Consider the following 17,378-nt stretch of genomic DNA (forward strand, 5'->3'; position numbering starts at 1 on the left):
AATTGAATCCCAAAATGTGTTTTTGGGTTCCTACGGGGAAGCTGCTCAGATACATCGTGTCCGAGCATGGCATCATAGCCAAACCCGAAAAAATCACATCTGCCTCCAACATGGGCCTATACGCAACATCAAGGGCGTGCATAGGCTCACCGGCTCTTAGGCAATCTTTTAAACTAATTTTAATACAGTCATGACAGGGATATAAAAGGCACTCAAATAAACATATGAAACCAAATATACTGTAAATTAATAATTAATCATGTGTTTTTGAGCAGATAATAAATTAATCATGTGGCGACACTTCACCACCTCCCTCACTACATGGGCCATTACTTGAGGCCCAGGAGACTTCAGTGTAGGCCTGCTAATTCTATATCCGACCCCACACGTCAGTCTCCTCCACTGCTCCCAATCAAATTCCCCCAAGCTGCGGCCACCCGCCGGAACCAGCCTCGCCGCCGCGCGCCAAATCCCTAACCCCTCTCCGCCTCCGCCTCCGCGCCGGCCGCGCGACCGTCCCCAGAGATGGGGCGAGACAAGAGCCGGCGTCTCTCCGGCAGCGGCTGGTGCTGGCGATGCTCACCTCCACCGTCGTCACCATCGTGGACATCCGCTCCGGGGACGCGGCCCCGGGGCTCCGCCCTCACGAGGTCTCCCTCCTCCGCCTCCTTGACAAGATCTCCGACCACCACACCATCGAGCTCAACGATACAGGCATGGACTTGCCCCCGTGAGCTTGATTGTATTGTGCGTCCTGCCTTTGTGTTTGGTTCTGGGGGTGCTGGTGCTTATGGGGGGTGTTGCTTGTATGTGCTTGCAGGAACGAAGCTGAAGTACCGGCCGGGGGTGATTATAGGGGGAAAGGGCCTTGAGCACGACTGCGGGGTGCACCGGGGCATTGGCTACTTCCTTGAGCCGCTCATACTGCTTGGTCTATTTGCGAGGGCTCCTATATCGATTCGGCTCAAAGGTAAGGTCCTCATCTGTTTATGTTATGCTTTAAGTGTCAGGCCAAATGGATTGCTCCAAAGAATTTTTATGTTGTGCTTTAAGTGTCAGGCCAAATGGATTGCTCCAAAGAATTTGGTGTGTGGAAATTTTCTTCCTGGATGAATTTCTTTGCGGTTGTACCTGATTTCAATAGAAATTGTTTGGTTTGAATTTCGTTAAAGTAGTTGAATTGTGCTAGTGCTTTAAGTGTCAGGTTGCTGGTTGATACCCTCACGATAATTCTTTTGGCACCACCTTTATTCATTAAAAGCAAGTCAGAGAAATGAGGTGGAAATCACCCTAGTGTACATTTTGCAACACCTGTTGTTGGGACAATGCATAGAGTGGCCTACATGGTTACATGAAAGCAAAGTTGAATGAGAAGTGTGCCTCCAATGCCTCCTTGGCTACGTTGTGAGCTACTTTGATTGTTTGTTGGCCTATTTTCTTGCACACAAAGGGTCTAGGTTGTCAGCTACTTTGTTTCTTGGTCAGCCTAATTTCCATTATACAAAGGGTCTTTCTTTGTTGTTGCTGGAGAACCCGCTGATAGAGGTCGACCTCTCCAGACTTGCTAGCTGCTCAATAATGTTATCTTCTCGTGAAGTTGGATGTCTGTAATATGATTCACCTGGCCGAAGTTGAGTGCATTCACCACTATGGATGCGAGTGTACACCCTGTGATTCTGCATGAAGAGGTCCCTGTACTTCTTGCTTTTGGGCCTGGATGAAGATGCCTCCTGGGATTGAGATCCCATTATCATGGATGAAGAGTCCTAGACTCCGTAGTCCTGCCCTCGTCTGCTGAGTAGTGCCACAATTTGTGCTTGTATTACCTGTCCTCCATTGGGTTCATCGGCTAGGATCGGTGGTGTAGCTGAAAACCAAACGACCCTAGAAAAAGAACAAGTGAAAAATAGATTATCTTCATTTTCTACTATGCCACACCTGGTACAATGCTTGTCTATGTGTTTGGAGTAGTTGCCTACTTGTTCCCCTGCTGCTAAGGCTTATTTGTAGCTTCCGTGCAAATGTTTTGAAACGTGGCTGAAGAAAAGGTCCATTCACATTTTAACAGTTTTAGGATGGGCTGTTGTAAGCTTGGCAGCCTTGGCAGCCTTGTGTTGTCGCTGGGTATTGAGTTTCTCTTGCGTCTTGCCAACTGCGTATATGCTTCTTTGGAGGTGCACATCCCTGATGTTGATGGCTGCCAGCATAAGATACAAATGGGTACCTGCTCAATTCAGTTAGCATTCCAGATTTTTGTGTTTGTAATCCATAACTCTGAGACTTTTAGGCAAGGTCGTATGTCCTGCATTTTCCCGAAGAAGGTCGTGGAGCTGTTGGCACTTTTAGGTGACCTGCTTAATGTAGTCAATAACTAAAAAAAACCCTCACAAGTCACATCTCTAATTATCTTCTTCTCAAGGATGGCTGTGTCATGTATTGTTTCAAAGTCTGAAACTGGTGTCCTGCTTTTAGGAATCACTAATGATACAAAGGACCCTTCTGTGGATACTTTCAAGACAACAACCTTGCATATGCTCAAGCACTTTGGTGTTCCTCTGGAGGGTTTCGCTCTAAATATTGATAGCCGTGGATCTCCTCCTCTTGGTGGTGGTGAGGTGTTTCTCCGGGTTTGCAATATAAATAGCACGTTGACGGTGCGTTTCATTTTGATTTCCTGTTGATTATATGTCAACTCTGCTGGCATTGACATCTGATGCTAAGTACTTTCACAGGCAGCAAACTGGGTAGATGAAGGTATGGTGAAGAGGATAAGGGGTGTTTCGTTCTCCACTAGAGTATCACCACAGTTACAAAGCCGCATTATATATGCTGCACGTGGAATCTTCAATTGCTTCATTCCTGATGTTCATATAGACACGGATCATAGATCTGGTTCTGCTGGTGGGAGGTAGTTTTCCTTTTCCAATCCTATTGAATTTTGATAACTGCATTCTTTCCTGTTGTCTCTTGTGAGTTGTCACTCAGAAATTTGTCAGATCTTTTCAACTTTTCTTTGGTATGTCGCAGGTCACCAGGCTATGGTGTATCATTAGTTGCTGAGACCACTACGGGATGCCTGCTCTCTGTAGATGTCACTGTGAGTTATCCTAGTGTTGATGAAATACATGAAGAATCTGAGAAGCCTGAGCTGACTTCTCCGGAGGATCTTGGTGTTCAAGCTGCATCAATGCTACTAGAAGAGGTGGCTCAAGGAGGTGTTGTTGACTCTACACATCAGGTCTGTCTTTCTGAGTTGTGCCTGATGTTATGCTTGATGATGGCCCTATATCTTGTTATGGGCTCAGCGAAGCTTAGACAGGGCAGTGAAGCATTTTGTTTTTTGGGCCAGTTTGTGTCTAGCTGCAAGTTTTACATGGCCTGTGGATTAATAGATATGAAAATGTTTTTTTCAACAATATACTTCTCTTACAAATTGATGTCCTCTCTTGGACTGACAGTGCTGTACATTTATGTTTGCCCATCTTAAATTAATTGTTGTCTATCCTGGTAATATTCCATGCATAAGTTACAAACGTTTTTGTTTATTGAGTTTCTCTTAAATGCTTGCAGAGCCTCCTATTTATCCTGTGTGCTTTATGCCCACCTGATGTATCAAAGGTTCGTGTGGGACAGTTGACTCCATATGGTATAGACACACTTCGAAACATCAGAGATTTTCTTGACGTCAAGTTCATCATCAAGCCTGATCCCAATTCGAACACCGTTACATTAAAATGTGTTGGCGCGAGAGCGAAGAATCTTGCTCGGAAGGTTTCATAAGAAACAGGACCATTAATCTGATCAAGGATTCATGATACATCAAGAGACTACTATGAGACCCTGTTTGTAACTGCAAACAGCAGTGGAGTTCCCCTTAGCTGCTCCTGATGAAATTCTGTTAGAGGTCGCGCATATTATAGACCGAAAACCTAAATTTGAAGGCATCTATGCCGGCTTCACTATTTTAAATTACTCTGTCAACAGTCTCTGAATATGTACACTCCTTTTGAAACAAAAAGTATTGATTCCCAGTCTGACATTCTATGCAGATACGTTCGAAAGAAAACAAACTGTGCAAATATTGGCCATGTATATACGTTGCATGTATGACATATGCTCGTACGATTTTCAAATGGATCTGTTACCATTAGTCCTACATCTAGCCAAGGTTATATTGCGACAAGGGTTACACAGCATATGCAAATTGCCATCGGTTACCTCCCAAATCATCGTTCCTAACGGCCTCGCTTGATCTTATTAATCGACCCACATGCCCGCTCTCAGCAGCCGGCAACAACCGATCAAAAGGGGGGGCAAAAAAGTAGCCGGCAACATGTCCTTTCTCATGGGAACCATTGCCATCTCCGCAAAAGAAACCATGGCGGATCGGAGATATGCCTGAGGAAACAATGATCATAGAACGGCAGAATGTACAAGGCGTACAGCTAGCTGCACGAAGCGTTTCGGTGTTCGTTTGCACTCGAGAAATAGCCATTGAAGAATCCAAAACTGCTCTTTCAAAAAACACTTCTCAGTCCTACTTCTGGGGCTTATATAAACCCATAGGCCATAGCAAGCGAATTGTAAATCTCGCACAGACATACATTTCACCACCGTGAAGATGAGGAGCAACAATGCTTCTTCTCTCTTTTACGCTTTGCTCATCATCTGCGCTGCTGCATTGCACGCAGATGCGTCCCAAGAGGATCAACTGCGAAAATTCATCAGGTCTAGGAGGGACAGTCGTAGCGACAAGGGCACGTTTAAGGTGAGTAACATAGGCCACAGGGTCAGCACAAGGTTCTCCGACAGCGAACAGAGCGCCCTGAAGGCAGCTGACAAGATCACTGCGCTGCCGGGGCAACCAGACGACGTCGACTTCGACCAGTACAGCGGGTATGTGACCGTCGACAAGGAGAAGGGCCGGGCACTCTTCTACTACTTCGTGGAGGCGCCGCAGGATGCCTCGACAAAGCCGCTCCTCCTGTGGCTTAACGGAGGTACATATATCTTATCTGAATTGTGGTAGAGCAGTTGCACGCAATGAGTTTGAACCTAACAATATACTAGTTCTGGAGTTCATTAATGTCAGTATGCGTGTGTTTCTGCATGTTAATGCATCAGTATGCATGGGTAATTAACCTGGTAATAACCGTCCACTGCAGGGCCAGGATGCTCGTCTCTTGGCAACGGAGCAATGCAAGAACTCGGCCCGTTCCGTGTAAATAGCGACAACAAAACGCTGAGTAGAAACAAGAAAGCTTGGAACAATGGTAACTTGTAACTGCCTTTCTTTAGCTTAAGCTGGAAACTCATCGACAATATGTATATTTTTTGATGGGAAAACTCGATCTAACGGGATTAATAATTAAAAAAACGGTGTATATGTAGTGGCTAATGTGATCTTCTTGGAATCGCCGGCGGGTGTCGGATACTCTTACTCCAACACATCCTCGGACTACGACCGCAGTGGAGACCAAAGGACAGCTAATGACGCGTATTTGTTTTTGGTTAATTGGCTGGAACGCTTCCCCGAATACAAAAGCCGTCCATTCTACATCTCCGGGGAGAGCTACGCCGGACATTACGTGCCTGAACTTGCTGCCACAATCCTAATCCAGAATTCCTACAACAGCAAGACGGCAATAAACCTACGGGGCATCTTGGTACCAAATCGATTTTTTCTTTGCAGCAGGTTATATATAGTTAGCTTTGTAAAATAACAAAATTGTCCATAATGGTTATATATATCCTTTTCCTTCAAGGTTGGAAATCCACTTCTGGATCAGAATATGAACTTCAAGGGTACAGTTGACTACTACTGGAGCCATGGGTTGATGTCAGACGAGGTATTTGACAACATAACCAGGCACTGCAATTTTGACAATTCAGATGGTGTGCTATGCAATGGCGCTGTGGATGCTTTCGATCCTGGACAAATTGATCCTTACAACATCTATGCTCCAATCTGTGTTGACGCGGCCAACGGAGCATACTACCCCAGTGGCTACGTAAGGCAACGATTCACAATGTTTCACTTCATATATTTGGTTCTATATATAACATTTTCCACATATTGCAGTTACCTGGATATGATCCATGCAACGATTATTACACCTATTCCTACCTCAATGACCCAGCAGTGCAGAAGGCCTTCCACGCTAGAATGACAAATTGGTCCGAATGCACGTAAGATCTTTTAATTGGGCCCATCACCACCGTTATAATATTAGTGAGCTAGGAGTAATTACAAAGTATTCACCTCCAACTTCGTGTGGTTTTTGCAGAAACTTGAACTGGACAGATGCACCGATTTCCATGGTGCCAACAATCTCATGGCTAGTTGAGAAGAAGTTACCTGTCTGGATTTTTAGGTAATTTAGTGGCGTTTTTTTAGTGTTGACAAATTAAACTATCCAAAGCACATATAGTAGTAATATGTATTGTACAAATGAAAATAATGCCATTATGAAAAAATTTCAGTGGCGATTTTGATTCCGTATGCCCACTTCCCGCAACGAGGTATTCTATCCATGATCTTAACCTTCGCATCACAACTCCATGGCGTCCGTGGACAGTAAACAAGGAGGTAAGTTCTATGCATGCCAAAGTAATATTTATACCATCCTCTATTGCTGCAAATAGTTTGTATTTCTTATGTTCCAAATAATTATAATTTAGTTTAACTTAATTTTACTAAGCTTTTAGAAAAAAAATGTTACTCTCTTTATTTTTTTCCAAATTGTAAGTCATTTTGCCTTTTATTTTTCTATGCACCCGTATCTAGAAAGGACAAATGATTTATAATTTGAAATGGAGAGAGTACCATTTATAAGTTCAAACAACTATCAAGGCATATTTCATAGAAAATTTAATGAAACTAATTTGACGTTGTAGATTTTTTTCTATAAAAACTTGGTTAAAATTAGAGGAGATTGACTTATAATAACGTGAAAGTAAACTGCAACTTAGAACAGAGTGTGTTACTATTTGAAGCTCAAAAAGGTCTCCATGTTAAGTTTTACAAGGTGTGCTAGGAAAAATAATAAATCCTAAAAATTATAAAATAAAAAATAAAAAAAACATGGCTTTTAATTTGGTAGGTTCTAATTATCACCACCACTAAGACATTGGATGTATTATGTTTTCTAAAAAATTACCCACTTATACCATTATGATAAATTCATAAAGTAACGACTTTATATCTAAATTACCCACATCTATCATATAACCCCCTGAATTTGCATCAAAATGGCCCACTTCTGATAATTTAAAATAAATCCTTAATTTTGTATCTAAATTATCTACATCTATCATTAATAAAGAAAATTCAAAGTAACCCCTAAATTTACATCTAAATCACCCACATCTTCCATAACAAAAATAATATAAAGTAACACCTTTAGTTTGTATCTAAATTACACACTTCTATCATTTGAAAAAAAAAACCAAAATATACCTCAAACCGATCTTGAGCACTTCATGCAGGTTTAAATGGACATACCACCGTAGTACTTCAGAGTGCAATCTACAATCTATTTTTTTTTATTTTTAATAAAATACAAAACGAGAGTGGATAAAAGATACAGTAAACATAAAGTTTCAACTTAAATTGAGGATAAAATATTATAGCAACTAATAAATTTAAAATTTTCAAATCAAAATCTAGATTAATGGTGGTGCCATGAGACATGGGCTGCAACAAGATCCACCATTACTTAAGCTAGGGTTTTCAATAAATGCATATTAAAGGTACATGAAGGTGCTATGCAGAGGGGGAAGGTATGTATATATGGATGAAAAGCCATATAGATAATAAGTTAAGCAAATGAATAGAAATCACTGAGTTTCTATATATGTATTGCATCCAAAAATGACAAAAGAAAAAACATTAATATAAGTAAATTTTATTAGTTGTAGGTATTAAACATAAACATCTAATAAATATGTCTTCTATGGTTCTAGCCCATGCGGGAGCTTGGGTTGATGGGCTAGTAAGATATAGATTTATTTCCTATGGAAATCTCATCTTTAGAATAAAGCCTTACACACACACACACACACACACACACACACACACACACACACACACACACACACACACACACACACATATATATATATATATATATATATATATATATATATATATATATATATATATATATATATATATATATATATATATATATATATATATATACAAGTTTATAATAAGCTTGGCTCGTGAATTTTGATGATTATGCTTATAGGTTGGAGGATATGTTCAACAATACAAGGGAGGATTCACATTTGCCTCTGTCAGAGGAGCTGGTCATATGGTTCCGTCCTCTCAGCCCGAGAGAGCATTAGTATTATTGGACTCCTTTTTCAAAGGGGTGCTCCCACCATACGTAATGGAGCAGTAATTCCTTCAAGGGTTATATGCTCAATGGCAAACTCAATAAACAGGAGCAAAACTTTTCTGTGAGACAATGTTGGGACTTTTCATTTAGTATAACTTTGATTGATGTGGTTTTATATTATATGGCATGTGGTTGTTATAATTAAAGCTTCATGTTTTCCGTTAGTGGACATGGATTTTCGGTCTGTGTGAAGTGACAAGAGTACTATGCACAAAGATTGTTTCCTATGCATGTGAGACAGTGCACTCCGTTATCCTATTTTTCTTTAAAGCTGGGCAACCTTCTGTTTTCCAATGTAATGACCATGAGTATGGTTGCATTCTTTAGGTTTCAACACTATATTTCTTTGGATTATTGGTGACGTCTTTCTAGAGTTGTTTCTAGAGTGTTTGGTTGTGTGAATCAATCCGTTCTAGATGAAATAATGCATCATGAGTCTCTCTCTTAAATTTAATGAAATGACTTTATTTCTCATACTAGTATTAATTATTATCTTGATTAGGAACGAGGTTATATAGATCAACTTATTCCTCAAAACAAACAAAAAAAGAGTGAAATGATAATGGACTACCTCATTTCACACATCAAACACCCCCCTAGCCACCTGATGTGACCGTACCCAAGACTTGTGGAAATGGACTACTTTAAGAGACAAAACAATCCACTTATAGAAATTGATTTTCATTCATAGTTCACTTTCAAACTAAAACAAACTAGAATTTCAAAACCAAAATTCTGACTCTTTTACCCCTCTTTGATAGTCCTAGGATATTATGGGCATCTATTTTCAACTGATTACATTACCATACAACATCAAACTACATAAATAAGATTATTACAATGGTTTGGATACAAGCCCTTGGCGCTAAAATCAAACAAAAACATCGATGTTCTATTCGTAGCAGCGAAGCTTGGTGAATCTCTAATCCACAGGCATCCTTGAGTGTAGACGTGAACCCACTACTAATTCCAACATCACTGCAAGTCCAAAAATCTACACACCACGTAATAGATATGTGTAGGCCATGGTCATCACCAATGAGATATAGGGGAAATAGAAAATTAACTAGAAGCATGTATGGTCTACGTCAAAGGTGTGACAGACGATTCATCTGCCACACCTTAGAAAGTTGGTGGAAACAAAAATGAACTAGCGAATGGTAGGTTGTGTCGCAATGCGCTAAACGAAATGCATGACGAAAGGTGTGGTGCGGGAGCTATGTTGCGGCATGGTGACCTTTGATAGCAAACCAAACAAACCCTAGATCTTTAGCATCTTGATGTAGATCGGGCAAATCTAGATCCAATCTAACATAAAATAACTCCCTACAACTAAGATTTGATTGATACATACATGAAAAATGCATTTCTAACCCCAAATAGGAGCATCACATTTTAGTCATTAGTGATAGGCTATAACTTATAAGCCTCACCATGCCATAGGTAAAGCTGCATAGTGATAGGAGATAGTTGATGCCCATCACTACCGCACTAACAAGTGATTGACAATGAACTCATCACTTTTGAGTCTGTTGCCTTTGTAGGATCGAGATGGCAACTAAAGGGAGCTGCATAGTGACAGGAGTTAGTTGATACCCATCACTACTTGCCTTTACCACAAGTCTAGGTGCAGACATGGGATATAGCTAAACCAATTGGCTTGGTTAGAAAGATTGGCCAGACCATGGGGTACAGCCGAACCAACGTTCCCTAGCGGAGTCATCCAAAAGTGTGTTGATGCGAATTAGGTCACCACACTAGTAAGGAGCTAGATCGCTTGGTATAGGTGGGCCAAAGATTAGACAAGCCAACCCTCAAGTCGGCTGACGCCTATAGTGTGCTCATAGATGAATACTTTATCTGGTGCCTCCAACAATGAGCACGATACACAAGACAAGTCACCAGAGGAACCTCATCAGGAGCATGATACACAAGACACGCCAATGAAGTCTCTTGAAACCCAAAACCCCACTTGCCCAGGGGGGACCCTATTGGTGTGTGTGTGGTGGCTATGGGGTGCCCTAGCCGGCTTGATCTCTCTTGAGCTTCATCGTCGTCGATCCACCGACCATGTAGCAGAGATGAAGAACGAGGAGAGGTAATAGATGGGAAAAGGGTAAAAGAGAGGTAGTAGATTAATTTTGTCGATTGTGTAGTTAGATTACCTCAATCGGCAATAATATTCTAATATATAGAGGAGTGGTTTTATCCTAGTAGGACACCTTTCTCAAACAAAACCTACAAGTTTCCCATGATATTGGGCTAGTTTAGATCAAGTAAAACTGAATCTAGACTCAAAAAACTGGCCAGGTGTAAGGTCCTAAATGGCTAGAGGGGTGAAGAGTCTAAAAAAATCAACAAAATCACTAGATCAAATTCATTAGTACAACAAATGGCAAAATGCAATTTTGCTCTAGCTCTACTTTGTGTTGCAAGCCACCTATCCAAACAATTCTAGTTGATTATAATCTCTAGGCACACAAAGACTAAGTCACTAATTCTACGACCAGGATCCGATAGATTTCCTTGTAACTGACTTAATAGTCAACATCTCATAGAATCTAGCTAGGCTTGCATAGCTAGACAAATGTATCAGTGCCCCTGTAATTCCCGAGCATACGTGATAAGAGATCGATTATTCACTGTTCATAGGATACCTCGTACCCGAACTAGTATAAATATATGTCTCATGTGCTACCCATCTGATTCCCTGCATACAAAATGCATTGTCGATGAGAATTTCTTTGGCATGGAGACTTGGCTAAGTATTAGCAAATCCGTTGGCCCACGTGTTTAGATCTTTAGGGACTAAAGGTTAGCCAACTAGTTGTTAATACCATGGATCCAAACAAGACGATGCTCCCATTCCAAACTAACTTCCTGCCATTGCTTCATGGTGTTTGCAACATTTGATTAGAGAAGTTTGATTTATGTAAGTGTTGGTGCGGAAAGTGACCAACTAGTAAATATTTATCGTTTTGCCATACATTATGATCAGATGTGGCCTAGCAATCAATGACATAGGGTTTATACTGGTTCAAGCAACGTACCCGACATCCAGTCTGAGTCAGTTGGTGACTTTATTCCTGAGCCTAGGTGCTCAAAGTTTGCTGTGGGATTACAAACGAGAGCGAGTAAGATGGAGGGTATCAAAGGTCCGGTCGGACTCTAGACCGAAGGGCCAAGAGTGATGGGAGCTCCAACGTGCGCTCTATCTGGCTTTAGAGTTCTAGAGCCACGCAGAGAGAATCGTCTGTTGTCTATGTGAATCGCTAGAATCAGGAATGAATCGATCGTCCTTTTGAAGAGAGCACATCCCCTTTTATAGATGAAGGGGACAACTTTACAAGAGAGAGAGAGAGTGTGTGTGGGGGAGAGAGAGTGTGTGAGAAAGACAGTGTGTGTACTACCTAGTCTTGTTGCCCACGCTGTTGAGTACAAGGCGGTTTGTCGACGCCCACAACACTGTTGATTTCTGGATGCATGTGTTTGGTTCCACCGTCTTCTTCTGGTATGGCAAATGTTGGCGCTTACCATTTTGTAGGATAAATGTCAGTGCACATAACACTGTTGGTGTTCTGACATATCTAGAAGGATATAAAGTACCCTTCTAACATGACCTGACAGTACCGTCCTGCAGGTGTGTAGGGTACGGTCCTTGGTATTGCGGTTGACTAGAGCGCTCTGCCTTACTTGCTCTATCCGTTTCCTAGGCCTTCACCAAGCGGGCATCCTCGGTCGGTCTTTCCCTAGTCGGTTCTGGCCTCCCGGTCAGAGAAGAGCTATAAGTAGAGGTTCGGTGTATTCCTGGTCGGAGAAGACGGTCGAAGTCAGAAGCGAGTGCCATCTCTCCTTGGCCAGGCCTTCCAGTCGGAGAGGTGGGCCAGAGTCAGAAGCGAGCGAGCCCTTTTGGTCGGAGAGGTGGCCAGAGTCGGAAGCGAGTGAGCCCTTTCGGTCGAAGAGCACGGGCCAAAGTCAGAAGCGAGCGAGGCCTTCTAATCGGAGAGGTAGGCTAGAGTTAGAAGCGAGAGTCGTTCCTCTCCTTGGTCAGGCCTTTCGGTCGGAGAGGCGGGCCAGAGTTGGAAACGAGCGTCGTTCCTCCTTGGCCAGGCCTTCCAGTCAGAGACTGGATATGGCCTGTCGTTAGGTTTTTTGGGCTAGCCCAGGAGTTACGCGTCGTTCACAATGTCGTCTGCTAGGCTGAGCTTTTACTAGGAAGTAGGTCCATGAGGGACCCTGGGTCTATGAACCCAACAAGAGCCCAGAGCCCCCGGGCGATTCGGGTAGAATCGTCTGGGGGATTTTTGTCTTGACGGCGGGTGTGCGCGAGCGCACCCGTGGGTGTAGCCCTGGGCAATTCAGGGAGAATCATCTAGGGGGTTTTTGTGTTGCCAGCGGAGGAATTTTTGTTTTGACACGCACCCGTGGGGGTAGCCTCTGAGCCTGTATCCGACTGGTGAGTCGGTTGGAGGCTGAGCATCTTGGTACTCTTTTCCTAGGGCCGCAGACTATTTTTTGAGGTGTTCACCTGTGTTTGTCCCGCCTGCGACCTGCATGATCGGTTGATTTCTTGAGTCTATGTCGGGTGACCTAAGCCCCTAAGCCCCATTGGGCTTGGTAGGGGTTGGTCTGGTTCCGTGCATGACCATGTCTATGGTTTTTTCATAACCGAAGGGGCTGAGCTAACATTGCTTGCCTCGATGGCTCGAGTGACGCGCTCAGTGAGCTCGCTAACAGGCACGTTCGAGTGGAATTTGGGTCCGTCGTTCATGATAGGGTCGGCATAGCCCTCATGTGGCATTCCACTGCTCCTTAACCTATGTCCCGGTAGATGCCTGGGTTGTTCTAGAGATCGACTTAGGTGGCCCACTGGCCTCCCCTCGATGGAGATTCTGTGGGCATGGCTCGAGGTTAGGATCAAATGAGAAGGTTGAGATGACCCTATCTACCTCGGAGAAGATTGGGCGAGGGCCGCTGAGGGTCATCTGCATTTTCTCCCTGGCTCTATTTGATGCGGGGTGGCCTCGAGCCCTTCATGGGCCAGCCTTTGAACCCCGATTGGTCGTTGCTCATGTTGAATGAGGCAACTACCGCTTCATGACACAACATGGAGCGTTTTGATGCATCAACTGCATATGCGATGCTTTGGATGTATGGGATGAATGAATGCGTGCATGGATGGATGTGTGAATGCGTGTATGAGAATGGATGAATGAATGTTTTATGCATTCAGAAAATAAAGTAAGAGGGATTGATAGAGTTACCTCGATGACTCAAGTGACAGGCTTGAGTAGTCTTTATCGGATATGTCCGAATGGGATCCACATTAGTCATTCATGACGGAGTCGGCATGGCCCACATACGGTGTCCCTCTGCTCCTTACCTATCTCTCAGCATTTGCCTGAGCCATCTGATTGACTCAGGAAGTCCGTTGGTCTCTCTGTTGGTGGAGATCCTATTGTTGGGCCCTTCCAAGTCTTGCCTAGGAAGGCAGAGGGCTGCTTGCGCATGGTTGCGCCTTGTTTCTCATGCTCAGCATATGGTAGTGGTGGGCCATGCCCAAGCCACATCTAGTCTAACCAGGTGTCGTCTCATCAGGCAGGGCGCATCCCATCGGTCAGGACACGTCCCACTACATCCCATCCGCATTGAATGGGGGAAGGGAGAGGGTTTTTCGCCCTAATCCTTCACCTTTCCCCAACTGCTATGCCTCCTCCTTAAATAGGGGAAGGGAGAGGTTTTTCATCCCATTCCTTCGCCTATTCCCCAACTGTCGCCTCTCCTCCTTCTTCCTTCTCGCCAAGAGCGTTCGTGTGCCGCGGCGGTTCCTAGGAAAAAAGGGTAGAGCAAGGGAAAGGAGAACTCATAGGTCCATTTCATGAACCCAGAGCGCAATGTTGAGCTGGAGGTCATCTAGTGTAAGTGAGTCGGTGCTGGTCACCTTCGCCAAGAAGGGGCTGCTGCCGCCGAAGGAGGTGGCACACTATGTGGCTCCTGTGGGGGAGGCTTTTATGCGACCTTGGGCCGGTGAGGTCATCTCCTTCCTTGCCTTCCATGAGCATAGGCTAGGGTACCCCGCGCACTGGTTCCTACATAGTATCCTTAATGAGTGGGGCCTGGAGCTACAACACCTCAATCCGACTGGGGTGCTGCACGTCGTCGGCTTCGTCACCGTCTATGAGGCCTTCCTCGGGATGGAGCCACATGTGGATTTCTTTCGGAGGATCTTCTCTAGGCGAGCTTTGTTGGAGGGGATGCTACCTAGGACAGCACCGATTGAGGGCTTCGCCCTATAGAAGAAGCTAAGTGCATCGGGCGCCTACCCCGTGTACACCCCCTGCGACTCCAATCGGGGGTGGCATAGGCAGTGGTTCTATATCAGGAACCCGGTGGAGGCACCATTCTCGCCATTCACCGGTAGAAGGTCGGAGAGGTGGGAGAGCTGGTCGTGGGGCCCTTCCAGCTAGCAAAACAAGCTGGATATCATCGGGGATGAGCTCCTAAATCCGGTGCAGCACGGCCTCGATGGGACAAGGGTGTTCCACACCTTTTTCCACCATTAGGTCACCCCGCTGGCAGAAAGGACCCGGCCAATGTGGCTATAGTCCTGCCCGATGGACCCCGACCACGCATCGTCAGTGGAGTTGGCGAAGGACGAAGTCTAGAGCCGACTCGACCGAGTGCTGCAACTAAAGACCTGGGAGACCCTCAAGGGAAAGCCTAGACCTTTCCACACCGATCTCGCTCTCCTATAATTTAACTTCAACTCATCCATTTTGTAGGGACTTATCAGTTATAAATCCCTGCCGCACCTTCCAAAGGGGTCGGAGGGCGTGGCTCGGTAAGCCGCTCTAAAGGAGGAGGTGGACAACAGGAAGAAGAAGAGAGCTGAGAAGGCTCAAAAGAAGCACTAGAAGGAGCAGGACATCACCCGACATGTGTGGGCCATGGAAAATAGGAGTGGCATCGAGGCAGAGCTTGAGTCAGAGGACCCCACGGAGATGAGTGCTGACATGATCTCCGAGGATGAGGGAGGCCGGTAGGTCATTATGACCTCGGTGGAGCGCCATGAGCCTGTGGCCATGTCTGCCAGTGGCGGGCGGGATATGGGGAGGCGCAGTGATGTTCCCACACCAAGGAAGCACGCTGCCAGCTTAGACACCGTCGGCGAGTGGGAGGCGAAGTGGACGTGGTCGCCGTGGCCTTCGGAGACATTGCCAGCCTTGTCCCCACCTACTTCGGGCATGGCAGGGTGGGCCAAGTGGTCGAAGGAGCAGGCTTGCACCCGTGCTTCTTTGGGGCTAGCACCGACATGTGACCCTCAATGGGGGGACACCCCGCCAGCTGCTCTGGTGGGCGCGCCTCGAGCCAGTGGTCGCGGCGATTCATGGGCCAGTCAGGAACCGATCGGGTCGACTCCCCCCGGTCGAAGTGGGGGGGCATGTGTCGTAGCCCGTGAGTGGTCCTCGCCTGGTGGGCCTATTGCCAGTGGGTTGGGGCTTTAGAGCCCTACCACTTACATCTCGGTATGCATTGTTTGATCTCATAGTTTTGAGATTTTTTAGTGTGGCTGACCTATACTTGTTTGATAGCGGCTAGATATTGATAGGATTGAGCATCGGCCCGCCTCCTGTGCGGGAGGAGTGGAGGCCCACCTTGCAGCGCATTGCGACGAGCGGTGGGGAGAGCAGGGTGGTAGCGGTGCGACCTTCCCCTCTGAGGGCTACGCCCTCCCAGTCGGTCACAAGTTTGGTGGCAGTGGTGGCGACGGTGTTGGCAGTGATCCTAGTGGTGACGGTGGAGGCCAGGTCAGAGGTGACCCTCGTGATCCCTCCTGTATCGGCTACGATGGAAGAGGGGAGGGAGACCAGGCTCCCTGCCTCACCCGGTGGAGGGACACATGGCTCGCCCTCCTAGTCGAAGTTGTCAGGGTCAGGAGGAGACACGGCCAGACCAGTGGTAGAACAACCATCGGAGGGCCGCGAGGTCAAGGAGGTGGAGATCCCCTGCCCCTGTGAGGTAGGCACCAGGGTGGAGCCACCGGCCATCCCACCATCACAGGAGCTTGCAGTGGTTCGGTCATCGACTGGGCCTTCCAATGGGTTAGGGGCAACCACCGACCTAGTGTGGCCCTACCCTAGCAACCCAAGGAAGGTGCAGTTCATCCTTTGGGATGAGGAGAAGTTACAGCTCTGGGACATGGTTGGGGTTGAGGACTCGCGATGGAGTCTGATCTCTCCCAGACTAGGGAAAGGCTTGAGGAGGCCTTGGAGTGGGTTAAGGTCATCCAATAGGCTTTTATGGTCGACCTGCCTCGCATCACCAAGGTAGGTTTTCCGTGCTCGTCCTTGACTCCTCGGTCTTTCATTGGTTGCCTTAGCATGTTTGCTTCTTGCTTTGTAGGGTTTAGAGGAGATGTCGAGCTGCAAGTTTTGTTTCCTCTGGGAGGAGCACACTTAGATGGAGCAGGAGGCAACGGTGTTGCGGTGCCGAGCTCAAGCGCCAGCTAGAGTCCACCCGCCGTGAGTCTCAAGACTGGGCGGCTGAGGCAATGGAGGCATGGGCGGTGGAACAACTTGCATTGGAGAGGGCGACTGTAGCCGAGTGGGGCCTTGATGCGGTGAAGGTTCACCAGGCGAAGACCGAGGCAGCACTCTAGAAGTCCCTAGCAGAGACCGAGGTGGTGCTCTAGAGTTCCCTAGAGGCTCTAGAGTTAGAGCGGAAGGCCCGATCGGAGGTAGACCAGGAAGTGCTTGTGCCAGGTGCTGGGGACGGAGGAGGCGAACACTGGGCTATGTGAGCAGGTGTCTCGGCAGGAGGAAGGACTTTCCATCCTTGAGAACACCCACCTTGGTATGTATCTATTCTGCTTTCGATGTCTTGGTTTTTTTCCTTAGCTTGCTTTTGAGCTTGTCATCCTTCTTCCAGAGCTGGGCGGAAAGGTTGGGTCACTGGAGCAGGACCTGGAGATGA

General features: G+C 45.9%; 1 protein-coding gene and 1 pseudogene across 1 annotated transcript; both read left to right on the forward strand.

Annotated features, from left to right (window-relative positions):
* The first annotated feature begins 510 nt into the window (after nucleotides 1–510).
* Nucleotides 511–4,066, forward strand: LOC136542064 (probable RNA 3'-terminal phosphate cyclase-like protein; annotated as a pseudogene).
* Nucleotides 4,067–4,621: 555 nt separating this feature from the next.
* Nucleotides 4,622–8,468, forward strand: LOC136542063 (serine carboxypeptidase 1-like). Its single transcript, XM_066534338.1, has 8 exons — nucleotides 4,622–5,000; nucleotides 5,166–5,273; nucleotides 5,392–5,666; nucleotides 5,766–6,011; nucleotides 6,083–6,189; nucleotides 6,288–6,374; nucleotides 6,484–6,589; nucleotides 8,253–8,468. The coding sequence occupies exons 1-8, from the start codon at nucleotides 4,622–4,624 to the stop codon at nucleotides 8,406–8,408; spliced, it is 1,464 nt and encodes a 487-aa protein (XP_066390435.1). The 3' UTR covers nucleotides 8,409–8,468.
* The last annotated feature ends 8,910 nt before the right edge of the window (nucleotides 8,469–17,378 follow it).

Source organism: Miscanthus floridulus, chromosome 3 (genome assembly GCF_019320115.1).
Source record: "Miscanthus floridulus cultivar M001 chromosome 3, ASM1932011v1, whole genome shotgun sequence".
Taxonomy (NCBI): Eukaryota; Viridiplantae; Streptophyta; class Magnoliopsida; order Poales; family Poaceae; genus Miscanthus; species Miscanthus floridulus.

Bases quoted from the DNA above. Each gene is read 5' to 3' on its own strand.
- LOC136542063 (XM_066534338.1), top strand. From the start codon at position 4,622: ATGAGGAGCAACAATGCTTCTTCTCTCTTTTACGCTTTGCTCATCATC. The intron at 5,667-5,765 runs GTACCAAATCGA...TTTTCCTTCAAG, and splicing joins TAAACCTACGGGGCATCTTG to GTTGGAAATCCACTTCTGGA. The intron at 6,190-6,287 runs GTAAGATCTTTT...TGGTTTTTGCAG, and splicing joins ACAAATTGGTCCGAATGCAC to AAACTTGAACTGGACAGATG.